The following is a 27,574-nucleotide window of genomic DNA, read 5'->3' as shown; positions in this document are numbered from 1 at the left end:
GAAATTGCTACTCAGGACTTGTGTCCGGGTCGTGTATCGAGTTAACTTATGATAGTGGCAGTTTGACGGCTTGGGTAGTTTTGGCCCGACAAGCGATTAAAAAGCTAGTTAAGTTAGGGTAGTTCTGGCCTGACAAGCAATTAAAAAAGCTAATTAATTACGTCTAAGTTTGATATGAGTTTCATGTCCTATTTTTTAATGTTCGTAAGCGTTTTTGGAGCTGATCATGATTCATGCATAGCATGGCTAAGCGATCCGACTCACATTGGCTCTAGTGCCCAGGTGGTTAACACAAAAATTGCAAGAATCTCTAAAAGATCAAAGAAACTGACTTGGATAGAGTTGGCAAAATTAAAATATCTAAAATAAACTTTCATCCACACTAAAATATTATTGATTTATTGTTACGGTATTACTTTATTATAGAAGATGAAATAGTTAACACCACATGATCAGCGATCTTACGATAACCTATTTAACGATCACAAAGAGCAGAAAAACGAACAACAAATGCAATTAAAATCTAAAATCAAATTTACCTGACACGTTGAAGCTAAAAACCAAAACGCCAAAACGGACTAACAAAGAACAAGATGGTTAAACTAGCGCAGCAAGTCTGTTAGTTTTAAGGATCCTGAATCAGAACTGAACTGTACACTAGAGGATAAAAGTAGAGATTTTGGAGAAGCGGTTAAGCTGGTTTTCTTCAAGAGTTATCTTGTGGTTGATTATAATCCAATGTTTATTTTTTTGGTTGTGATCAAAGTTGCAAATGAGAGTCCTATAGAAACAAGAACTTGTAGGCTTTATTATTACCTGCAATAACAAAATCAAACTTTATAAAAAAATGTATGCGGCCCGTATAACTTGTAATTGGTGTATGTAAGCTCTGCCCTTAAATAACAAATTTTTGTTGTAGCTACTATAGCTAGTAAAAATCTTATTACTGAATAACTAGCATATTTTGTTTATTTAGAGATTATTGCAACTTCAAGTCACGATAATTAGATGAATGTTTCAAGAATGCAAATCTAAAAACTGGTCAAAGGCAAAAAGGAAACCGACAAGAGTTTGCGATCAAAGTAAATACTAGTTTGACTTTCAAAGTCAAAGAACAAAAAAAATACCTGCTGATCACCGACTTCATTCAATCCCGATTCAAATTCCTCAAACATCCTTTTCAAAATGCGAAATCAAAAAGGGCCCACAACACCTACAATAGTAAACTAATTTAGATATTATTTAACCAAGTATCCAAATAAACATGTCATAATTTTAAGACCCGATTTAAAGGCGGTGTGACACTATGGGGGTGTTTGGATAACTGGATAGTTACATTTATCCCATTTTGAAACCTTAATAAACAGAACCAAGAATTACAGATTTATAGAATAAAAATCTATTAAAGAATCAAACTTTATTACACCTATGACCTACCCAGATTATAAAAATCTTATAATCACAATCAGTTAAACCAAGCACTCAAAAATGATTAATACTTTAATTAAAACTGCATTAATTAGTAAACATGGTTTTCCATATAAAACATAAAGCATTAAATGCCACATTTTGTGTTCTGGATTCCGTGTTTGTATCAGCAGAAAAAGTAAGTTGATTTCACACCAGAACACAAACATTGACTATATCTATAGATTTTTTTTTGTTTTAAATAATTCCTCAAAGGGCTAAAAAAAAGAACCTGTTTCGCGTGACGTAATTTGATCATAAGCCAGGTAATGTTCACTTGTAACTCTCGGTCTCTACTCAACTTTGTCACTGATTCTGAAATTAGAACATTATATTTAGTTTTAACTATAACAGCGAAATAGGTAACTTTTTTATGCATGTTTGGTGACTTGGTCAACCTGCAAACATATTGTTTTTTTTTTGTTTTTTTTGGAATTTCATACACAAACTAATACTTATTAAAAAGCTGATTATTTAACCTAAACACACTCGAATTCAAACTCCTAACTTCTAGATTTTCAAACTAATCAAATAAACATGCACAATAATCACACTAATAACCCGATAAACCTAAAACTTTCGAAGAATATATAAAATATGCATACTAATAAAAACACTTTAACCCCTTCAACTTTCTTTATGACCTGTTTCAGGATTAAATTCCAAAATAAATAAATACACTTTGGGTGACTTTTGACAGGTTTTCTTAACTTAGCAAAAGACACTTAACTTTGTCACTGATTCTGAAATTAGAACATTATATTTAGTTTTAACTATAACAGCGAAATAGGTAACTTTTTTATGCATGTTTGGTGACTTGGTCAACCTGCAAACATATTGTTTTTTTTTTGTTTTTTTTGGAATTTCATACACAAACTAATACTTATTAAAAAGCTGATTATTTAACCTAAACACACTCGAATTCAAACTCCTAACTTCTAGATTTTCAAACTAATCAAATAAACATGCACAATAATCACACTAATAACCCGATAAACCTAAAACTTTCGAAGAATATATAAAATATGCATACTAATAAAAACACTTTAACCCCTTCAACTTTCTTTATGACCTGTTTCAGGATTAAATTCCAAAATAAATAAATACACTTTGGGTGACTTTTGACAGGTTTTCTTAACTTAGCAAAAGACACTTAATAGTTGTATTTTAACGGGTCAAAAGAGTAATTACTAAATATTGATACATTTTGTCCATATTAACGATCTAAAACCGTCTTGATTATAATTTAACTTTTAGAGTGTACCATTTGCATGTTGACAATTAAAAAATAATCCAAGACGATCTACTAACTAAATGGGTCAATATTGCCACATCCAATCTTTATTCATAAACAAAAGTCGATTTTTTTCTCTAAAAATACATATAACCAAGATTATATCAGTCATGAAAACCCGTCACAAAGTTAAGTTATTTTTTCTTAAATAAAATATATATTTACCCAAAGACTCTTACTTTACTTGTGAAACCTTGTGAATCTCTTCAACCGCAGCGTTAACACTATGTATAGTCATTTTCTTGACCTGAAACCGTTCAAGAAATTAATATAACACTCAAAATATGGAGAATAACTTTAAACTAAAGTGTTAGAAGATTTACATCTATCATTTTTCCTTTTGCTTTGTGAGTTACAGGAAGTTGGCGGATTTCATCACTCAACTTTAAGCACACGGATGCACTTTCGGGTGATATGGATTCAAAGACCACATTAACACAAGACTGCATACACAATAATAGTAGTAAGTAAATGAAAATTTAAAAAACATAGTATTTATGAGATTCAACAATTTGGTTACATCCACAATTGTTGGTAGGATACTCATAATCTTCATAACTTTCAGTAAAAAAACGATCTTAAACAAACGTAACCTAACGAAAATAAATTAATGTAAATAACAAATCTAAATGAGCGAACGAGACATGTTCATATTCGTTTGTTTAACTCAAAAAAAAATATATATTTGTTCGTGTTCGTTCATAGAATAAACGAACTTCCACTGAACAGTTCATGAACTGTTCACTGAAGCTGGTTCGTTTACAGGCCTACAAAAGACATTGCTTATTTAAAATCAAATAAATTAAAAAAGTAAGATATATGTTACTTTATTTGAAAAGCTATAACAACTTACGTTTTTTTACTAACTGGCGTTTAAGTTTTTCTGTTAAAAGGGTGTTAAATGACTAAACTACCCCTTAATAATAAAAAAACAAAACATATAAATAAAATATCACTTACTTTTTTACCCTTTCACTTAGAAAACAAATAATCAAAATTAAAAAAAAATATATAATAATAACCATAGTATGTATGTGATTCAACAATTTGCTTACATTTAGAACTGTTGATAGGATACTGATAATCTTCATAACTTTTTAGTGAAAGACAGCAATAAAAAAAAGATTCTACCTTGCTTTTCTTAACTTGATAGGGACATCCAGCCGGAACAATAACAGCTTCACCAATATGTTGATCGAATGTCCATGGTTCCACATCTGGTTAATAATGTTAATAATGATAATAAAATTACGGAAATAGGAACTAAGTCGAATTCAAAAAACCTTCTAGAAATTACTTTGTAATAACGTGCAAGAATAACACTTACCAAATTCTTCCTTAAGACACCTTTTATGGAAAGCATTCAAATAAAAGCTCTCATCATGAATCGGATGAACAACCTATGTTACAATGTTAAGTAATCACTTTGATAGTTTATTCAAGGGAGTGTTTGGATGTAAGTATAAACTGATTATAGGGTGTTTGGATGCATGTCTTGAAAGACACATCCAAACACCACCAGAATTGTGTTTTATGTTTTATTTACTAATTAAAATGATACCTTTTGGGGAGAGCAACACGATGAATTAAGCTTGTCGGAATACTTTGTAAGAAACTCAACAAGTTTGTCCACGTCTTCTCTACGAAAAACATCCCATTGGGCCCCACAAGTATCAACAACCTTCCCTTCATTACCGCTAGAACAACTTTCAGACTCGTCATCACATAAATCTTCATCATCCGAATCACAATTGCTCGAATCATCGTCAGAAAACACACACAGATCATCATCATTGGGAGTTTGAGTCAGTTCTTCATTTGTGTTATCCTCTAACTCCGATTGTTGAGTTACTTCGCTACTAAACGATGATTTCCCACACGTTTCATCAAGTATGTTTTTATTTTGATTCTTCCTTGAAGACTCGTTATGATCTTTTGAACTATATTTCTTCAACAAGATCTTTACTTTATTAAGCTTCTTTTCGGGAATTAGAAGTTCGGTAGCATGCACAAGAATATTAACCTGTATCAAGTAACTAGTTTCATACCAACCAACTTGACTTATTTTACCTAAATACGTTGGAGCATTTAAAATTTAAATACGTACCATATCATACGCATGATAGCATAACTTCGATAAAAAATCACCCTCGATAAGATCTTCAGGTTTACCATACGAGAGGTAAACAAAAGGACCCAAGTCCACATTTTGACTTTCAGGTGGCACGTTAGCCGCCAAATTTAGAACACCTGTTAATGGATTCGTATACTCTTGAAGTGGTAGAGCATGCATCACAGCATCATAATGACTTGGAAAATGTTCTTGGAAGATTCTAGAAGATAAGCAAACTTTAAACTTCAACTTCTCATTCCACACGTTCGCGTGTGTTTTCCCGCCCATAAATATCTGTTGCCTACCCGTTTTCACCTCAAACCAATCCGAGATATTTTTCGATTTCGTTTCTTTATCATTTCTTGATTTCACACTTCTATCAAGATACATGAAGAACATGAAAATAGGATCCCAACTCAACTCTACATTACTCTTGATCACATCTTGAATAATCAAAGGTTGACCTTTGACCCAATGTTTTGTGAAATGTTCAACATTTTTGTCACCGAGATCTTCTTTTGTTGAGAAACGCAAAATCTTGTTAATCAGTATTTCACTTTCACCATCGATTTTGTCATTTTCGTCACACAATGTGCAATATAAAAAATCAAGATCGAATATAGTTGTGAACTTGCGATCGCAAACGGTTTCTTTTGCAAGTTTTTCAAGATCTTTTGTCGAATCGAAAGGTGGGTGACAAACTAAACCGTGACTACCGTCACCACAACCACCTAAATTCTTTGGTGGGCATCCTATACTTCCGTCTACACTAGTTTTCCAATTCCATAAAGAGTTACCTTTATTAGTGCTTGTATTTTTAAAATCCTTAAAACCCCCGTGTAAGTGTCCCTCACGAAATTCCCGACAACAAGATAAACAAAGAATGTAAGAACAGTTTTCACAGCTTCGGTAAACATCCACAGTGGAAGCTTTGCAAAAACCACTGCAAAAAATAAAAATGTTTAATGATTCCAACATTTGACCTTCGTCAAACCTTGAAAATAATCTTAAAAAATGAAAGGGGTCATTTCAACCTATTGGGTTTTAGTTGGTGTAAACGAGCCAACGGGTAGTGACCTGTTCGAGATCGGCTCGTTGAAAGCTCGAACAAAGACGAGCATAAGTGAACCCAAGCCTTAAAAAGACCTTATTTAACAAACAAGCCCGAGATTCACTTATCTAGCTCAAGCTAGCTCGCGAGTTTAAACAAGCCAATTATTCATATAACTTGTATTGAATATATTTTGACATAATAATATGTATTATATAAAAAATATAGCATAACTAAATAATATACATTATGATATGTATAAAACCTATAATTAGAAATTGCATATAAAATTATTAATACATAATAACCGAGCCAAGCTCGTTTTAGAAAAAGAACTCGAATCGAGTTGAACCAAGCTCAAGGTCTCGTAAGTCAAAGCGAGCTAAGTGTTTGCACCCCTATTAACTGATAACAGAGAAAGGGTAAAAAGGTAATTTACCAACATTGCTGCTCTGGAGAGCCGATAGCCTCATGAATTTGTAGCTCGGTGTGGTCTTTTCCTAAAGTTTTCACAAAAAAAAAATTAATGCAACTGTTGTTTTCGATCATTAGTTATAAAGATGAAAAAAACGTATCATCTACCTTTGATTTTAGCTTCGATATCCATCTCAATGTACTTTTCTTGATTTATTTGTTCAATTAATGGAAGGAGCAAATGAATCATGTATAAAAGTTGTTGATTTTTGTCAAACTTCTCCTCGTCACTGTAAACAACAAGATCCTGGAATGCAACAGAAGTAGAGTGGTTATTACTCTATTAGTATGTACAAAACAACGTTGACATGTCATAAGTGGGTTCCAACCAAACCTTGGTTTTGACTTCTTTTGACTTTCCGTGTTCACAAACACTACAGCTGCACGTTCCACTGCAAACAGGGCACTGTTTCTTGACTTCCGCCTTATCATGAGACCTGATTTTATTCAAATAACCAGATTTTTAATTATTCTTTTATATCCTTTTTTTATAATGGCATATTTTATATAGTTATACACACACACACATAGGGTAGTTTTGTCATTTATAACATGTAATCAGATGATTGCATAAGTGTAATAGCCAATTTACATATTTGTAATCATAAAAAGTACATGTAATAAAAAGACAAAGCTACCCTCAAACTATATTTTTAATATAATAGATAAACATAAAAAAAATGATTAGTTGCTAAAAGTTCCTATAGTTTTTAAAATATTATAAAGTTCTGAAATGATCCTGGTCCTATATATAAATAAACAAACCTCGCACGGATACAATCTTCACAAAAAAAGTGTTTTTTGCAATTCAAGCATTTGACAAGAACGCGATAGCTACACATCCGACACCAATGGCACTTCTTTGTTGCAGCTTTCACAGCAGCTTTAATATCTGGTAAAATCTACACAACAACGACAAAAACGCTTCAAATCTCCTTAGCAAAATAACAAACTATGTTCAAATAAGTAAAGCTCAACACAACGATAAAATGAAAGCAATAAAAACATTTTGAATGAAATTTAGATTATAACTTATAAAAGAACATAAATCATTTACAATTATGTTAATAACAACATCCCTTATTGTAGCAATACATAAAAAAAAGTTTAATGTTATAACCTTGGTTTTAAAAAGTACACTAAAGGCACGTGTAGGGGTGTAAACAAGCCAAGTCGCACGTGAGTTGCTCCGCTAAAAACTTGAATCAAGCCGAGCTTAAACGAGCTTGAGGTTAAAAAAAAATTGTTTAGTAAACGGGCCCAAGCTTCACTCATCGAGCTCGAGCTGGCTTGTGAGCGTAAACAAGCCTATTATATATAATTTTTTTATTAAATATTTTAAACATACATTAATATAATAATCGGCATCATATATAAAACTGTGATAAAAGTAACTAAATAATACACATAAAAAAATTTGCAATTCAAATATTCAGTAGACAATGCTAAAAACATAAGAGATAGATAAACAAATTATATAAATTAAATTGCGCCTCGCGTACGAAAAGCATTGTGTTTGGGATCCTATAGCCTTGTGGGGCCTAAACTTCTAAAAATCAAGGTTATAAGTTACTCCGTATAACTTACAAACAAGCATAATTAGGAGTATAACAATTAGTATGAAACTGATGAAATCATGCTATTAAAATATAAAAACAACCTGCATTGTGGCAATAGGAACCCGATCAATGTTCTTTGATCTAAAAAGCCGTGTACGCACCGAACCCGAGCTAGAAGCCCCAACTTTCACATTACTGACAGTAACAGGTGGTGATGAAGTTGACCCTTGTGAAATTTCCAATCTCCCATACTTTAACTCTTTAACAATATCTTCTTTCGGCGACTCCTTCCCCTTCTTCTTCTCGATTTGCCGGTTCAAATACCCACGAATCAAGTCCAATTGCAAATCCCCTTTTTTCAAATTCATCTTCTTTAAAGCATCATCAAGATCCTCCGAAATGTCCACCGATGACTTCGAATTACCCTCGGTTACGCCCCGTTTACGCCGCTTTCGAGACGGGGTTGAACCGATTGAATGGATTTCGGTTTGAATTTTGGTTTTACCCCTTTTGTGATTAACCCTATTATTATTATTACGTCTGTCGAGCTTTAGACTCTCCGGCACGGGTTGATTGGTTTGGCGGAGACGGCCTTGAAGACAATGTGCTTCGCAGAGTGTGCGGCCAGCCGCCGCTGGACGCCGGCACCGCCATTGCCGACCGTCGTGTCGTTTGCAGCGGAGATCGTCTGGTAAATCGGCACCGTTTTGTGCCATTTTTTTTGGATATTGTTGGTGGGTTTTGGTAAAGATTAGTGGGTTTTGAAGATTACTGAGAAAAGATTGAAGGTTTAATCGGAATTTGTTGGGGGTTTTGAAGAAGATGAACGAGGGTTTTGGTTTTTTGGATAAAAGGGGGAAATTAAAAAGCTGCGTTGTGTTGTGTTGTGTTGTGTTGTGTTGTGTTGTGATATCGATGGAGTAAAGTGAGAGTACAGTCAAGGCCAAGGGTATCTTAGAATAATTGTCACGGATTCTATGCATGTGTTTTTTTTAACGGAATAGAATCTCACGTGTAAACCTAATTTTTGAGGATATATTTAAGGTCGACTCCTTGATCATCGTTAGACATTGCTTTCCTGATGCTCGAGAGTCGGATGGCATTCGTAAATCATGGCTCTCGGTCGGGTTTGAATCCGAGATTAAAGCCTTGATTTCTTCATTCATCCAGATATCCTTCGAACTGGCTCAAGTAAGAATCAAATATGCGTCTTCATTAAGGGAGTGCATGCTTCTTACCACTAGACCAACTTCTCATGATTAAAGCCGTGTGTGTGTGTGTTGTATTTTGTTTTTTTGTATGTTTGATTAATAGTATAAAAAATGAAATTAATATGTGTGTGTCAATGAGTTGCGGACTGTGATGAAGTGTTAAGGGAAAGAATTTGTGTTTTATGTGGCACAGCTTTAATCCATGTCCCAAGCATTTAGTTTAAGAGGAAAAGCGGTAATGATGGGAGACTAGACGAGTAGATGGCTTTCACAAGTTGGATCATTGAACTGAACGGGTTTTATATCACCGCATTGTCGTGCCTTCGGACGAGTGTTCACGAGCGTTGACCTTGTAAGACATGGGTTACATTTTTTTTTTAAAATAAAATAAAACAAACGTTAATGATACTCTCGTTAGTAATGGGAAATATACCAGTACGATAACGTTTACAAGACTAAACAAATACAAACTTTTATATTCAAAATTGATATGATCCAAAGTCTTTAGCGGGTAGTTTAACAGGTCTTTATGTAGTATCCTTGTCTTGTGTCTTCATCACATTTGGTCTTTAAATAAGCGTCTTGACTACAACAAAAAAGCAAACAAAATGTTGACGGTTGTGGCTGAGGATTCGTGTTAAACACGGGTCCCTAAAAACATATTTCGGGTCTATACTAAAGAGTCTGTCTGTCTACCAGGGTACAACAGCCGAAGCAGTATATGCTGTTGAGAAAGGCTACGCGCCCGAGGTTACATTGGGTATATTGGTGTTCTTGAAAAGGAATAGGTTAGAATAAAGTGGTGAAAGAATCAAGTAGAGAGTGCTACTCTCTAACCATATGGGTTTTTAAGTGAACACAATTCAAGTCCTACCAAATGAGACACAAAGCCTACTAATATATTCAATAATTGAAAGAAAATCAAGTGTCTCACTCAATTAGAGACTTAGGAGGGCTTGGTCCTAGCTCCACTAACGGTTTAAGGTCATGCCCCTTTAAGCATTTCCACGAGTGTAAGGATGGTAGACATGGGTCCTTGGGGTTTTTCCGCCTACTTGAGCACATGCAAAGTACCCACTTCAAAACGGATTCTCGGAAGAACCTTTTAAAAGATGCTATCTCCAAGGATTTGGACATTTTTATAGATGCTGGGGAAGCCCTTCGGGCGGGGGATAAATGGTTATGTGGGAGGTGCATGACGTTGCATGCCCTTAGCAGGGGGTGCAAGCATGCTGATGGTGTCTATTCTTTTTCTGTGGATTCTGGAGATGCTGGAGAATTCATCATTGGGATCCAGAAACCTAATCGTGTGTTTGTGGATAGGGACCCAGGTCCATCTGTAGGAGTGGTTAGGGATGTATCCCTTTTGGAACGGGTTTTTTCCCTTCCCATTCAAACGGTTAAGAGCATCCCCCCAAGTTGTCGTTTGGCGTTTGCTCAGACTTTGGCATGCGCTTTACGCAAGGTAGTAGATTCACCAGGCTCGATTGAGAATTGGGTCAAATTACTATTGTTGCCGCATTGTACTTTAAGGGTGGTGAAACCTTCCACTAGGCAGGAACGCAGGTCAGGGAATCGAAAGTCTTTGCAATGTAGTAGCATTCAGCAAGCACTTGCGGTGTGGAAAGATGTATATGGTTTTGCTGACTTGGTTCTTTCTCTCTTTGATAACGTGAGGGGAAGGACTTTTTTCTAAAAGAGAGGTGGTAGGGGAGGAGGGTTTTGAAAACAGCCTCAATATTAAACAATGTCTCAGGAAAGTCAGGGATGGTCATTTCACAGCTGCAGTCAAGGTATTATGCTCAAGTGGGGTTGCCCCTCTCGGAGATTTAACCATGAAAGCCCTCATTGATAAACACCCAGTGGTGCCGCCTCCGTCCTTGCCTTCTAGCTCTGTCGCCCTGCCTACTCTCTCTGTGGATGGGGACTGTGTGCTTAGATGTATCCGATCATTTCCTAAAGGGACCTCATGCGGGAGAGACGGGATGCGGGCGCAACACTTGTTGGACGCTCTTAGTGGTGAGGGATCAGTGAATTCCATGGGTCTGCTTTCAGCCATCACTGAAGTCGTCAACTTATGGCTAGGGGGTCTGTGCCCCAAGGTGCTCGCTGAGTTTATTGCTTCGGCCCCCCTTACCCCTTTATTAAAGCCGGATAATGGAATTCGGCCCATTGCTGTGGGGGCTATCTGGCGTAGGTTGGTTTCTAAAGTGGCTATGAAGATGGTTGGGAAAGAAATGACTCAGTATTTAGGGGACTTTCAGTTTGGGGTAGGGAACCCTAATGGGGCAGAGGCGGTGCTTCACAGCGCGAACCGGTTTCTTAACTCCTTTCACGCGGACGGTTCTTTAGCTATGCTTACCGTGGACTTCTCCAACGCCTTCAATATGGTCGACCGCACAACCCTTCTCCGGGAGGTTCATCATCATTGCCCGTCTATCTATCTATGGGTCCAGTTCCTTTATGCCCAGCCGGCTAGGTTGTACGTTGGTGATGACTGTATAGGGGCTACTACTGGGGTTCAGCAGGGAGACCCCCTTGGGCCCCTCCTCTTTGCCTTAGCATTTCACCCTCTTGTTCTCCGGGTACAAAATGACTGTAACCTCCCATTTCATGCTTGGTACTTGGATGATGGGACTATTATTGGTGGCGCCAACGAAGTAGCTAAAACCTTAGACATTATCAGCTCGGAAGGGCCATCATTGGGGCTTCAACTTAATATTAAGAAAACCGAGGTTTTTTGGCCAGCGTGTAATGGATTGAAAGTTAAAGATGGGCTTTTCCCTAGTGGGATTGGTAGACCAGAGAGAGGGGTAAAGCTCCTTGGAGGGGCTGTTAGTCGAGATCCCTACTTTATTAAGGAGTTGGCGAGGCAGAGAGCTTCTCGTGAGGTTGATCTTATGAAACTCTTACCTTGCCTTAGGGATCCCCAGATCGAACTCCTTTTGCTTAGGTCTTGCATGGGAGTTGCTAAGTTGCTTTTTGGGTTACAAACATGTCACCCCATATGATGGATGATGCGGTATCCTGTTTTGATAAGGGGCTTCGAGAAGCCATCGAAGAAATAGTTGTATGTGGAGGCCCGTTCTTTGGTGATCTTCAGTGGCGACTTGCATCTTTACCGATGCGCTTGGGGGGTTTAGGCCTTCTGTCGGCTCATGATGTTGGGGTTTACGCTTTTGTAGCGTCGAGGGCTCAGTCTTGGAAGCTACAGAATCACATCTTAAGGAATAGCGGAGTTGTCGACCTGGACTCAGACTACGTGCAGGCCCTGGAACGCTTAAATGGCGCTCTCCCAGACTTTGACATTGGCGGTTTCTCTAATAAGGACACCGCCCCACCAAAGCCTCAAAAACTTTGGCGAATGCCCTTTTTGGCAAAATCGCTCAGAGCCTGGGAGAAGTTTTTAGATTGTCCCCCCGACAGAAGGCGGTTATTGAATGCTTACAAGGTCCTCATGCTCAAGATTTTCTGACTATTATCCCGATTGATGGCTTGGGCCAAAGCATGTTTGCGGTCGAGTATAGGGCCATTCTTAAGTACCGTTTGATGGTCCCAATGTACCCAGAAAACGAAACATGTCCGATCCGCCGTAAGGCTTGCCTGGATAAATTCGGAGAGCATGCGGTTCATTGCAAGGAGATGCCTGGGTTCAAATACCGACATGATTGGGTGCATGACGTTCTTTGGGACATCTTAAGGCGAGCTGGGATATTAGCTAAAAAGGAAGCCCCGTAAACTTCCTTACAGACCCCACGGAAGGGAGATCCACTCTACGACCGGCAGATTTGCTCGTCTTTGGTTGGGCCGGGGGAAAACACGCTTGTGTTGACCTCATAGGTGTATCTCCTTTAGCTGGTTTGAAGAATAATGGGGTTGTAGCTGGGCAAGCAATAAAAAGGGCTGAAACGAAGAAGGTGAAGAAACATGCTAAAGCCTGCGAAGAGAACCAACATATTTTGTCCCTCTGGCTTTTGATACCTTTGGCTCCTTGGCACCGGAAGCTATCCGTTTCCTAACCAGGGTCCAACGGGTTGTGCATAGCAATGTGTCGACTCCAAAGGGGCAGAGGTATGTCTTTAGCAGGTTAGGGTTTGCAGTTCAGAAAGGGGTGGCGGCGCAGCTTGTTGCCCGCCTACCTGCTATGTTGATGTAATATCTATGTTTCTATGTATAAATTAATAAATGTGACTTAATGTAATAATAAAAACTTATTAAGTGTCATCAAACTACTCTATTCAAGAGTTTCACCAAACCAAGAGTTTTATATTATTATTATAATAAATTAATTTCCATTCACCATTTTTAATTTTCCAGCAGGCCTTATGTGAGGGTTTTTCCTGGATCGAAAGACGAATGTATCCAAATATGGTGAATTTAGCTAGTGGCTCATTTAACGGATTCGTTAGTCGTTCAGATTAAAAAAAGACCTTGTTTACTTTAGGAATTGAATAGTTAATTGTTAGCGAACAAAGTGTAAGATAGTTGTATAATTAGACGAAGAAGAAAAATGGCAAGTTATTATGTACATTTTGCCAAATGCATCGAACATAACTTATATGTTTGGTGCATAGTAAGCCCATGACTTTCAAGGTTCTTTGAATTCATGTTTTGTGAGGTGTAATAATGAAAAAGAAAATGTATAAAAAGAAAAAAAAAACATAATTTGTTTCATATAAAAAGAACAACATTCTCCAACCATGATAAAAACATTTTTTTCTCTCTTTTAAATAATAACGGAGCTTGAGAAGAAAAATATCTTTTTACCATCTTTATTTGGAGGGTTGTCACCGATGGCATCAAGTCACTTGCATATAGCAATACAGAGCCTATAAGCAATCTTGTGCGTTCCAAATAGATTATCCAAACACTCCTTTGCGTGCAAGCAACACGGACAGGGAACCGATGGGACATCAATTAATCTTATTCACAAGGATAGTATGTAAAGGAAGACAATTGAGAGAAATTCGACATCCCAATATGTTTACTTTACTAGGAAGTAGCATGTTCCAATGAGTACTTAGAACCCATGTCGGTTAAAATCATACAATTAAAGTGCTTCCTGCTAGATTTAACAAAATAATAATAATAATAATAATAATAACAATCATCATCATCAAAATCCCAAATCTACCCAATAATCATGGTTATTATTCAACATAAAATCAAATTACTCATGTTCCATTCCTCTCATAATCGTCTTCGCCACAACCATCTCCAACCGTTTGGAACTCGTTTAAAAGCAATGGAACAACTTTTCTCCATTTCCAACCTATGATACTTAATATCAAGCGAGTAATCACCAAACCATGGCTCCTCCTAGAAGCTAGTCTTGTCACCGTTGTCTGCCTTATTTTTTGAAGTGTTCCATGTTTGGGAATTTTGCATAAAAACAGATATCTTTGGAAATATGAGGGTCATGAGAGCACTTTCAAATCAAAACTATTTGTGGTTCTCAAATGTTTTGACCGGATAAAACTTAGACTGAGAGCAAGAATCAAGTATGGATTATCGAGAGAGTTTGATGAAATCCTCGTATGATCAAGCAATGGTTGTTATGGTTATTATGGTTATGGTCAGTTAACTGCCTTTGGCAGTTATCATGCATTTGAAATTCAAATAACTCAACATATATTACTGTTTTGTGTAACACAAAATACATACGAAATTTAATATAAATCAAATTTCTAATACGATTTTAATAAAGCAATATATACCATAATGACCCCAGCCATGGGTTATGCCCGTTGGACTTTGTCAGGGGTTGCCACTCATTGGATCCCGTTACTAGGGACATTGCCCCCGGACCCTGCCAAGGGGTTGTTACCCCATTAGAAGCTGGACCCCCCCCCCCATTACTTCGGGGTTGGCCGCCCCTAAGTACCTATAAGGTTATTAAATCATAATTAAATCAAAGAAGTTTGCACTATGCACCCAACTTATTTCGAATTACGATTAACTTGATCAACAAGTTAATCACAATTACATGAAGAATTTTTAATTTTACTTGACTTCACAATACGATGCCAAAGTCCATTTCCTAACCATTCTCAAAACCATAAACAACCCCTCCCCAATCAAAAACATCTAATATCATATGTTAATAAAATTTCACGAAAAGTTGATTTAACATATTAAATTGTTCATCGATCATGGAATATTAATGTTTACCGAGCCTAATTAACAATTTCTCATGATGGAATATGTTCTTTTATGTTGGAGTCAGATTAGTATCGGTATTGTACTTTTAAGATTCTTTAACCTTTTTGTACTTTAAGATTCCTTGGCCTAGCTTTTGTTGTTGGGTCATATTATTCATATCCCCTTGTTAGAAACTCACACACCCTATATACGATCGTATAGGAGCTATACGATCGTATGGAATACAAGTACAACAAAAGTACACTTGCACGCGCAGTGTACGGAGTTTGATTGGGAGTCATACGATAGTATGGCTCCCATACGATCGTATGGAAACTACAAAACAAAAACCAAAATTGATTGAGTTAGCTGTGTATGTTAAAAACAAAACGTGATGATACATGGACATGAATGCTACATGATATATGATATAATATCTCGTACGTACTTACCCTCGTTTTACGCAATGACACGATACAATATTCTGACGTGGTATAATAATACATGCATTTACCCAAAGCTATACACTTTCTCAAAACTCACATGTCCTAAAAAAAGATCCTATAGTTGCTTGTTTAAAAAACTCACAAACCTAAAGTTCATACGAAAGCTGCATATTGTTTAATAAAAAACAAGTTATACGATCGTATAGTGTTCATACTATCGTATGGAATGCTCCTGGACAGCGGACAAAGGCTGCGATAATCTGACAAAATGACAAAAGTTGCAAAGCCATACGATCGTATGGATTTTAAGGGTGTGTAAATAAGTCAAAGGGTGTGTAAATAACCGGAGCTTGTTATATTTTTGGCACATTGTTATCATGTACATTATTGTCATGATACTTGTTATCCTTACACACCTTATCCTTGCAATTAGTATCGTAGTATATATATTGTTATAATGATACTATTTGTTAATCATCACTAGGGATAAGCTCAGTACCGTATCGATCATGAAACTCAAAACTTTGGTACCGATTTAGCACCGACGATACAAAATCGGTATCAATCATGAGCGGTACCGAATTTACTCATCACTAATCATCACAAGCCATTTCACTAAAAACGTAGGAAAAAGTGTGCTTCAAAATACCTTCACATGATTACATCCAATCCCCGTATTTGTATGGAAAAACAAATCAATCCTCTAAATATGGTTCTTATTATAAATCACCCGTGTCTTTTTATAATACAGATGAAAAAAAAGAGTAAAAAAAAGTATCACCTATTACACAAGAAAACTTTCATTGTCTTTGAACACTTCAAAACCATTGCATTTTCACCCTTATTATTATCTTTTTTCCATTGTTTTTTTCATTGTATTTCCTCTTTTATCCAACTTTTAGAAATCATTACGTGACCACAACCACCACCACTTGACCACCTTACCACCTGGCCATCGTTGTCATTGCAACCATCATCACATGACCACCATTGTTGTCACCACCACCGTCGCCATTGTCACCATCATGACCATTGCCAATTTTTTCTCTTGAATTATTTATATTTTGAGGCATTGGCATTTATTGTTTATTGTATTTCGTAGGGCTTGAGCACGATTCGGTTCGGTTATTAGGCAAACCGAAACCGAAGTCATCAGTTGTTTGAATATATAAATGGTTCGGTTTCGGTTCGGTTATATTCGGGTTTCTTTTTCAATTACGTGTAGACATTGTAGAAAAAAATGAAAATGATTATTTTAAGCTTATAAGAGCGTATTAGAATGACACATGTATATTGAATTCAAAAAACAAAAATAGGTCGTGTTATGTAGAACCATACGAATACAATGTTGTTAAAGTAATAGAGTTTAAAATTCAATAAAGTTCTTATTTTAAAAAAACTAAAAGTTTAGTCCAAATTTTCATTCATCATTTTGTTTCATCTTCAAAGTTTGGTCCCAATATTTATCATATTCATAATCTTCATCACCATCAAACGGTTCGGTTCGTTTCTTTTTTCAGTATTTAAAAATGGAAAACCAGACCGAAACCAAAAATTCGTTTTTTCAAAAAGAAAAAACAAAAAATTAACTTTGGCGTTTTCAGTTCGATTTTTTCGGTTAATTCGGTTTCTGTTCAGTTAATTCGGTTTTCTGCTCACCCATAGTATTTCGCTCCCTTTTCTTGTCTACCAAATAACACAAAGTAATAATTTATTTCATTGTTAGTAGTTATCTAAACAAGACAATAAACTGATGATAATTTCATTCCCTTATTCACTTATTATCGTTCATTTCATTCAGTTACTTCATGCCTACTAGACAGAACATAACTTATTATTACATCAAATTGCCAACCTTCTATCTAGGGATGAGCTCGGTGCCGTACCGATACCAAAAATCACAAATTCTAGGTACCGGTACCGAATATTCGGTTCGGTACCGGTACGGTACTGGGATAATACCGGTACCGAAGGTAAAAATTCGGGAAATACCGATACCGTACCGATTCCCGAAACTCAAAACTTTGGTACCGATGATACCAAATCGGTACCGGTACCGAATTTGCTCATCCCTACTTCTATCATCATCATATTTGTGTAACCTTTGTGTTCTTTTACTTGTGTGGTATGTTTTTCTCATTCCTATTTATTTCACCACGACATGTAATAATGGTGCTTTAAGTAAACAACAATGAGTGTAACTGTAAATTCTATAAATGAGGTTGGAGTATCAATATAATCAAAGATTTTAATTAAGCTGTTCTATGTAGTTCTATAAACACACAACGTACACATTTATAAAGTTGTAAACTTGTAATGATTGATTTTTTTTAATTTTCTTTTTTTTTTAAATTTCTATAGAAGTGACTAGTCAGAATGCTTACGTGAAACAAAGATTTCAGTCATGGGTATCTTTGTATATGACAATGAAGCCATAGTAATTAATTAATTATTCTGATTAATAGTTTCATTTGCCTCAATTTGACGGATTTGATTTAATTATGGTCTTATCATTTTCTCTTCGGTTTCAAATTCAGATATATATCTTAGAGATAAGAGATGAAACACCGACAAATAACCAACTCATAAATTAACAACAAATTTTCATATCAGACCAACTGTAGTAGAGGGACTTTAACTAACAACAAATAACGTCACGTTACTGCCACACAAGCACATCAACATTCAATAACTAAACTCTCAAATGCATGTGATGGTTTAACTTAAACATAAATTATATTAAGTAGGCTAGGGAGTAGGGCTGGCTGTAGGGAGGCTGTTGGACTTGTTTCTTTTTTCGTCTGGGCCGCAACCCAAGTTCCTTATTTGCTTTATATTTTACCGAGTACAAGCCATATCTTAGTTGCCATCATTAGATTAGTTCATTAAAGACGCCCTAGTGCTAGGGTCGTCCACTCGCTCGCCGCTCGCTCGAAAATTGCTAAGAAAATGCTCGCTCGTTTTTTTGCTCGATTGAAAACGAGCCGCTCTGCTCAGTTCGGTTTGTAAACGAGCCAAGCAACGAGCAAACGTTTGCTCTGTTCGGTTCGGCTCGAATCTTTTTAATATATTTTATATATAAATATATATGAACAAATATATTAATATATAGACAAAACACATAAATATAAGCTTACAATTATTTTTATGCCTTTTTAGTTTTCATATTTCGTCAATTTTATAGTTTTATTTGTTCGATTCAAGTTTTTAGAATACTAGAAGTTTATTTACATGATCATTATATCTCACTTCAAACTTATTTTTAATAAAAATTTATAATATATTACACGTTTGTTTTAAAACTACTAATTTATTTATAAAATATATTATTTACAACCTTCAAATTTGTTTCTCATTGAAAATTTTAAAGTGGAAAATAAATAAACAATGCTCGAAATCGCTCGATGTTCGATCGAGAAATGCTCAATTCGATTTTGGCTCGTTTCGGTTTTCGCTCGGTTCGAATTTCAGCCGTTCGGTTCGGTTGTAAACGAGCCAAGCAACGAGCAAGCCTTCGCTCGGTTCGGCTCGGCTAGTGAACAACCCTCCCTAGTGCCAACTACCAAGTACCAGAGATGTTTATGGTTTGGTTCGAAACTGTAAAACCATCTAAATAGGTCATCGGTTTGGTCTCACAGTTTATTTATTTTCTTAACTTTCGATCGGTCGATTTCAAAAATTTCAAAACGTAGCTAACGATTTGATTTAAGGTTTATACCAAAAATCAACCGTATAATTGATTATCTTTAATTTTTTAAACTATTATTTTCTACATATACGTATATATTTATTAGACGTGATTAAATTAAAAAATGTATGAATTCCAAATGAAATACATACATAACAGTGAATTAAAAATGTGCTAAGCCCAATTGTACAACATAATAATCCAACTTTCTGCCTTTTTTAAAACAATCTAACTTTTTTTATAACTCTAGCACAAATTTGGACAGTTTGCATTTTGATTGTTTTCGCATAGCATTCTTACTTTTTGAACAACTTGTTTGGAATTTGGAAAGCTTGTGTTTGGCAATTTGTTAAATTCAAAAAGCCCAACGAGCCCAAACCATAATGGTTTGGTTTGATTCGGTTTAAAAAGTCTACGGTTTGATTCACGGTTTAATATAAAACCGTGAAAATCGGACCACGAAAACTCCTACCAAGGACACCATAACATATTCAAAGCATGTGCAGTGGGTAAAAAGCTTGAAAGTTCAAACGACAATAATCACTTTAAGGCCAGTGACGAAGTTTGGACTAACACATCCGGGGGAGGGGGGGGGGGTTCAAAGTGTATATAATATTTCACAAACGAGGGAGGCCGAGCTTAAATTTTCGGCCGAAAAAACTAAATTTACACTACGTGTAAAAAAATTCGGATAAAAACGGTTAAATTTATACTACTACACTAAAAATACACTAAAAACAAGAGAATCACGGCCACCGGCCTAACTAACCTTCGCCACTGCCTAAAGGGTAAATTTTAGAGCATGTAACATACGGTAAATTTTAGAGTATGTAACATAATTTGGTAACCGAGAAAAAGTTATTACATTATGTACTAAATCCTTTTATCTATCGCAAACAAGTTAATTCGCAAAATGAAAGATAGAAAAACACTAAAAAATGCTATATCAAGGATTTTCATCGAGACAATTCAGGTGAATAAACTTCAACTCGTGTTCTAGCTAATAAAAACACATGTCAAACTACTCGGCTCGTAAAGTGCAAGTCGAGTTAAAACTGGGTTCATATTTGGCTTATCAAAATAAATTGATTACTATTATTTATTTTCTTTTTAGTTTATCAATTTTTATGTCTTTGTATACCTTCTTATATAACAAGGTAACAGTATAATATATAAGTGAAAAAATACACTACTATTAATATACAAAAAAAAAATATAGGATGGAAATATATATAAGTGATCTACCTTCAACTCAAACCCGACTCGAATGTTTATACAACTTAAGTTAGTTCAAGTTAAATTACATATAAGTTTTACCGGGCTAGTAGCAAGCGAGTTACGCACCATGATTAGTTAAATTACATAGGTGATTTGAGATCTTGTATAGTTGTATGTGATGTCTAATTGTTTATTTAAACTTGAAGTTGAAAGTTACCAAAAGTTGGCAATCTTTATTTTTATTTTAATTTTAACGAATATACCAATTAGATTGACAAAAATACTTTGAAATGGTAGGAAAAATTGACTGATTTTATTATTCATTTAAATTAGTCATCTCGACAGTGATATGTTTTGCTACATTTGTGCCGCCCTTTAATATAAAATGTTAATAAAGTTGTAATCACATCATCATTTAGCTTTAAAGTAATAAAATTGTAAAGTACTTTCACATCAAGTGACGAATTTAAATTCCAACTACAAATTTATTTAATCATTTTTAGAAAGTTTTGCACTCCTCTTAAGGATAATTATTACTTCCTCCGTCCATTATAAGTGTCATATTTTGATTTTTCAAGTCTTTCTTGTTTAACTTTGACCGACAATATTTTTGTTTGTGTTATATAATACTTGATGTAAAATATATGAATGGATTGGGTTTTAAATGTATTTTACATTGATATAATTTTCATCAAATATTATGTGACACGAACAAAAATATTTACGGTCAAAGTTGGAAAAGAAAGACTTGAAAAATCAAACAATGACACTTATAATGGGACGGAGGAAGTATTATTTTATAAGAATAAAATACCAGTAACAATTCTTAATTGGTTTAATTTAGCAAAAGAACAAGAATTTTTTTTGGTTATTTGGAGTTGTAAAGAGTTGTATACTCAACCGACTACCACCAGGATCAAACTCATAATTTCTTAAAAAAATTCAACGATAACAACCCAACAAATAAGGTGACGAACGCACTTGATTTAATAATATGGTATCGTCCGCCGACAACAACATATATAACTTCATAAATATAGTACTTATATCTAATAAATAAACTACAGGTATTCATTTTAAGACATCACCATAGTTATCAATTATTTATTATCAGCATTTTATACGACAATTACTTGCACATATTTGTAACTTATTATTTATATATCTATACATATAGCACAATATTATAAATAATTAGTTATATGTATTAAATATTATAATTACAATACCAAAGTTATGACCTTGAGGTCATGGATTCGATACGTAGAAAATAGTCTCAGTTATAAACATGATTGCAAAAGTCGTTAGGCAGCCAACCCCCTGTAGGGAGTACTCAACCAGAATGACAAAAAAAAGAACCAAGGCCTTGGAGGTGGAGGCCCAAGGACCAAGTAAACGCCGATTCCAAGGCTTGGAGGCTGAGTAGACCGAATTTTGATCGAACTGTGGCCGAGTTATATTTCCGAGTTGGAAAAAGTTGGCAAGGCGGAGGTCCAAGGACCGAGTCATTGTTGATTTCAAGGCCTTGGAGGCCGACTTTTACAACATTGGTTATAAAGCATAAGGTAATACTATATGTATCTGATTGTAAAGTGGGAACGAAGTCAAACACCGAGTACACCCTCATCAGGCTCATTTATCAAATGTACTTTAATCTAGATTTGTGAACTCGTTTAAACTCATGATTTAAAGTAATAACTAATAAGTCGATCTCTTATAGCTTACAGGCAATTCGACTCGTTTACCTCTAGTTTAATTTAAATGAGTGGAGAGAATGTCTCAAAATCATCTCTAACGAACCAACAAGATAATCCTATAGCCGGTGTTTGGACCACCATGTATGTGATGGGGCCTATAAGCGGTGTTTGGACGGTGCCAACTTGTAAGAACTAGCGGTTCTCAAACCTTCAAAACCATTGACCATATAATAATAATGCTTGTAACCATAAACAATAAAACAAATTATTTTGTGTAAATAAATAAAAAAGAATTTTTTAATTAACATGTTATAATCAATAGTTATATACACTTTAATAATATGTATTAATAATATCTTTTAAGTTTAACCACTTTAGCAAGTTGTGAGGTAGGCCATAACGTACATTTCATCTTATATAAGCCATGGAATCTAAGACCAAACTCTGCGTTTGCTCACAGCAATGACCACCACGCACTACGCCGGTGAGCAAGTCTCCGCCACCGTTGACTCGGAAGTTTCATCACCGCACTCTGATCATCCGATGGCCAACAACAATAACAGTAACAGTAACAGTAACAATAACAACGTGGTATATCATGACACTACAACACAAACACGTGTTAGGTTCATGTGTAGTTTTGGAGGAAAGATATTACCGCGTCCCCACGACAACCAACTGCGCTATGTTGGTGGTGACACTCGTATTGTCTCCGTCCCCCGCCACAACACCACGTTTTCCGCCTTACTCAATAAGCTATCAAAGTTTTCTGGTAAACATATTGTACTTCCTTGGCTCCTTTGTTTAAAAGTTGAATCATACATGATTTTAGTAAGTAGTAACTTAGGCTTGTAAACAAATGTACTCGGCTTGGTTATAAACAAAGCCGAGCCAAGTCACCTCTTTTATTTTAACGAGTTGAATTGTTAAGCTTGTTCAAGCTCGGCTCGTCAAAAGATTGAGCCAGCTTATGGGTCGTTTATTTTTTAACAACTTTTTATATTTTACACATATTGTTACAAGTAAAAACTAAAAATACTTTTTGTAACATATGCATAATCCATAATTTACATATAAAAAAACTAATTATTATACGAGTCAAAATAAGAAATAATATATGTGAGTTTTATTTAGATAATGGAAAAACCCGAACCCGATAAGAAAAACTAGAATCGTTATATGCACCTATTCAGGTGTGGATTGGGTCGGGTTTAGGCTTTGAGAGACTATGATTGAACATGAAATTAATTTTAAACATATTTTAATTTACTGTATCATTAAGATTCGATTACTGAAACCTGATACCAAAAACCGAAACTTTATTATAATAATAATAATAATAATAATAATAATATATATATATATATATATATATATATATATATATATTATAAACTGTTTTAAGTTATAAAGGTATAAAAGTACAAATATGAGTTGGTATAACACGATGGAATATTCGGTAGGTACAACTGACATATGCGTAAAGTACCAACTACCAAACGAAGACTTGGACGCGTTAATCACCGTCACGAGTGACGAAGACGTGGAAAACATGATGGATGAGTTCGACCGCTTGGCTCACACTCACAAAACGACTCGGCTCAGAATATTCCTTTTTCTCACCGAGACATCACTCTCACGAGCCAGCAGCATCAGCTCGCTGCTCGACGGCTCCGTTAAGCGCGAACACTGGTTCCTCGACGCGCTTAACGGAGGCCGAACTTTGGACCGTGGAAGGTCCGAAGTCTCTTCAATTGTATCTGAAGTCCCTGATTATTTATTCGGGTTGGATAATCCTGACGACTCGAAACTCAAAACCCGGCCCATGGTTAATGATAATATTTCGGTTTCGGATCCGGATTCGCCCGCTCCACGGATATCTTCTCCTTATTGTTCAACTTCATCGACATTGGGGCCCACAATACCTCCCACGGGACCCACGGGCCTTCGGCCCGTGAAAACTAAACTTGATAACCCGGGCCCAATTGTTAGTGAACCGAAAGAAACGGTTACCGAGCATTTTGTCGAGGCTAGTGATCCGATTATTATGAAGCAAACGGATTATGCGGGCCAACCCGTTTATTATATGCACCCGAATTCTGCTCCGGCACCGATGCAAGAGATGCCGGTTTATTACATGCAACCGGGCTTGATTCCTCAAGAAAACATTCAAGCTCAACCGGTTCCAATTCGGGCTCCATACGGTCCACAATTTATCGGGCCTCCGGGTCCATTGCTACACCCTCAAGTATCAAATATGGACCAAGTGTTAATGAGGCCCGTTTCGGGTGGGGAGGCATACGATGTGATGGGTAGAAGCGGTGGTGAGTCGGTCCAGCCCGTTTATTATGGGCCTAGATATATTGGAGTGCCGAGCTATCCGGGTATGATTTTGCCAAGTGTGGAAGACATCAAGCAACCCGGGCCTGAAGCTAAAATGTGCCGGGCTCCGCAATGACTATGAATAAATTGGTTTTCCTAAATGCCTTACTAAGGCCCATGTTTGATTTTTTTTTTTTTGAGATTAATTTTTTTGCTTTATGTGTTGTTTGATTCATGAAATGTATATATTCGATTGTGAATTGTAAAACAGTTATTTATGAGAGCACTATGTTGAAAGATTTTGATCTTAAAATGTAAATTCTTTTAAACTCAAGATCAACTCTTAAAGATAATATGAATTCGATTAGTAAAGAATTTTACAAACTCGGGTTAAGCTAAACTCTTTTATTGATTTGTGGTTATAGGTATAATTGTACATTTATGGATGTAAATATACATATATGTTATTTAGGTTTTTTCGTAAGTTTATATAAATTAAAACTTATGATCATTATTATATATTAAAAGACAAGTAATGAAGTTTCATTTCTCAAACTTTTGCCTAAAACTTTTGAGTGACGAAGTTTCATTTCTCAAAACATTTGCCCTAAATTTTTGATGTTTTTTGAACTGTGACATCAAAGTTTATGGTTTTGTGCAATCTTCTCCTGAATTTTTTAGGCAACTTGTCAAATTTAGTTCATAAATTTTTTGCCACACAAGTTTAATGAATATACCTTTTGCCCCTCTACTTTAATTAACCAAGTTTAGTTTATTAACCTTTACACAAGTTTAGTAAATATACTTTTTGGTTCCTCCAGTTTAGTTACAAAGTTTAGTTAATTAAACTTTTGCAACAAAAGTTTTACATATATATGTTTGGCCCTTCAAGTTTGGTAATAAATCATTTATTCTTTCAGCTCATTTCTTTACTTTTTGGGCCTTCAATTTAGTAATTAAACTTTTGCAACAAAATTTTACCATAACGAATTGAATCGATACCAACCGAATTCTCGCCCAACACGAAGTAGCTTTCGAACATGAATGCATTTAGCCCGCCCCGCCGCAACGCGCGAGTAGGATTGCCTGCTATATATAAATAAATCATAAAAATAATATTATTGCCTTTAGTTTATGCCTACATTAAATTCCTTATATATGCATAAATTGTTCATGTTCTTATGTTCAGTTAGGGGCCATTTGGTTTGCGGAATGTCCTTTTTTCCCAATGATGACTTCTCAAAATGATTTTGCTCTTTTGTTCTGGAGATCAAAATGGTGGGGAGATAAAAAAATGGCTTCTAAGGAGTGTTTCGATTAGGGTACAGAAATTGAACCGATAAGAAGGATATAGAAATCATACACCGATTGAACAAAGATAAATCAAACCCAAATGTGTTTCGGTTCTTCGATTTGGGTTTCAAATAATTTGATTTTGTATCTAGTGTTTTATTGGCTTCATTGTGATTTCGATTTTGAATCCAAATATTTTCCACTGTGATTTCAAAGTTCTCTCAGACTTGTTTCGGTTCTTTGATTGGATTTTGTGAGATGAAAAGGGTTTTTATTGGTAAACTTTGAACTTTCCGTAGGAATGTTAAAAGGGAAAATTCCCTAAATGACCCTAAAGTAGAGAGAGAAAAAAAAAGATCCTATTTAACTCAAGAATCCCAAAACAATCCAAAAAATATGTACTGAGGCGACATCTTGGAGAAATAAATGACGGTATTTGTTAACCAAACAAAAGCTGACATGTGTAAAGTTTCTGACACACCAGACGAAATTTTTAAAAATCTCGTCTGTTCCGACCCTTTTTTTAACTTAATTAACTTTTTAAAAAACCTTCTCTCCAGACGGTTTTTTTATGTTTCTCGTCTGTTCCGTACATATTAATTTTTTCTTGAGATTTGAGCTTTTTTTAATTTCGTCTTGGTAGACGCATTTGGATTGAATTTCGTCTTCCAAGTTCATATTCCAAGGTTTCTTATTTGGTGGTTATAAAAGTTTAAATATCGTCTGGACCGATAGGATTTTTCGTATTCCGTCTTGACCGACCATGTATTTTATTATTCCGTCTAATCCGACGGTATTTTTAATTATTTTTAGGTAGACCCCACTTTCCTAATTAAACTATCATTTTTAATTATCAACTTCTTCAAGTATTTGATTCATCTTCATCTCTTCATGTTCTTCCTTTTTATCTTCAAGTTCTAGTTAGCTTTCAATTAGTTTTATGGAATTTGATAATATTCATCTCCAAACGTGGAAATTATGTTACCGCCGTAGTACGATCCCAAAAACCCGGGACCCAAATCCGCAATCTCTACTCGATCTCCTCTCTTATACTTCATTTCGCTAAAGTGTGGTTATGAGATTGATGGATTATAGATGGTTATAGATATAAGAAGATGAAGATATAGATAGGAGAATAAAAGAGGATTTGAACTTACAAGATAAGAAACTTTGGAATATGAACTTAGAAGACGAAATTCAATCAAAATGCGTCTACCAAGACAAAATTAAAAAAACTCAAATCTCAAGAAAAAATTAATATGAACGGAACAGACGAGAAACATAAAAAAACCGTCTGGAGAGACGGTTTTTTAAAAAGTTAATTAAGTTAAAAAAAGGGTCGGAACATTCAAGATTTTTAAAAATCTCGTCTGGTGTGTCAGAATCTTTACACGTGTCAGATTTTGTTTGGTTAACAAATACCGTCGTTTATTTCTCCAAGATGTCGCCTCAGTACATATTTTTGGATTGTTTTGGAAATCTTGAGTGAAATAGGATCCTTTTTATTTCTCTTTCTTCTTTAGGGTCATTTAGGGAATTTCCCCATGTTAAAAATGTCATCAAAAAGGGGAAGGAATTAGGAAATCCATGAGTGAAAGAA

The 27,574-nt window shown here is 35.4% G+C and overlaps 2 protein-coding genes across 3 annotated transcripts; one reads left to right on the top strand and one right to left on the bottom strand.

Annotated features, from left to right (window-relative positions):
- Positions 1-576: 576 nt before the first annotated feature.
- LOC143533175 (lysine-specific demethylase JMJ28-like) lies at positions 577-8,819 on the bottom strand. Of its 2 annotated transcripts, none has more exons than XM_077028032.1 (14): positions 8,060-8,819; positions 7,165-7,301; positions 6,734-6,836; positions 6,508-6,646; positions 6,365-6,425; positions 4,869-5,817; positions 4,323-4,784; positions 4,089-4,161; positions 3,893-3,978; positions 3,085-3,204; positions 2,941-3,008; positions 1,700-1,782; positions 1,128-1,226; positions 577-816 (listed from the first exon to the last, which is right to left on the bottom strand). In XM_077028032.1, exons 1-12 carry the CDS (start codon positions 8,672-8,674, stop codon positions 1,761-1,763), a joined length of 2,835 nt encoding a protein of 944 aa, XP_076884147.1. In that variant the 5' UTR covers positions 8,675-8,819; the 3' UTR covers positions 577-816; positions 1,128-1,226; positions 1,700-1,760. The 2 variants fall into 2 exon arrangements, with proteins under 2 accessions (XP_076884147.1, XP_076884146.1); XM_077028031.1 differs by having other exon boundaries at positions 1,128-1,213.
- Positions 8,820-22,705: 13,886 nt separating this feature from the next.
- LOC143533167 (uncharacterized) lies at positions 22,706-25,010 on the top strand. Its single transcript, XM_077028022.1, has 2 exons — positions 22,706-23,131; positions 23,823-25,010. The coding sequence occupies exons 1-2, from the start codon at positions 22,822-22,824 to the stop codon at positions 24,815-24,817; spliced, it is 1,305 nt and encodes a 434-aa protein (XP_076884137.1). The 5' UTR covers positions 22,706-22,821; the 3' UTR covers positions 24,818-25,010.
- The last annotated feature ends 2,564 nt before the right edge of the window (positions 25,011-27,574 follow it).

Source organism: Bidens hawaiensis, unplaced genomic scaffold (genome assembly GCF_021521415.1).
Source record: "Bidens hawaiensis isolate Kalapana, Puna unplaced genomic scaffold, B.hawaiensis_p1.1 tig00009621_1, whole genome shotgun sequence".
Lineage (NCBI taxonomy): Eukaryota > Viridiplantae > Streptophyta > Magnoliopsida > Asterales > Asteraceae > Bidens > Bidens hawaiensis.
The sequence above is the reverse complement of the archived record's forward strand: the minus strand, read 5'-3'. Positions and strand labels throughout refer to the sequence as shown.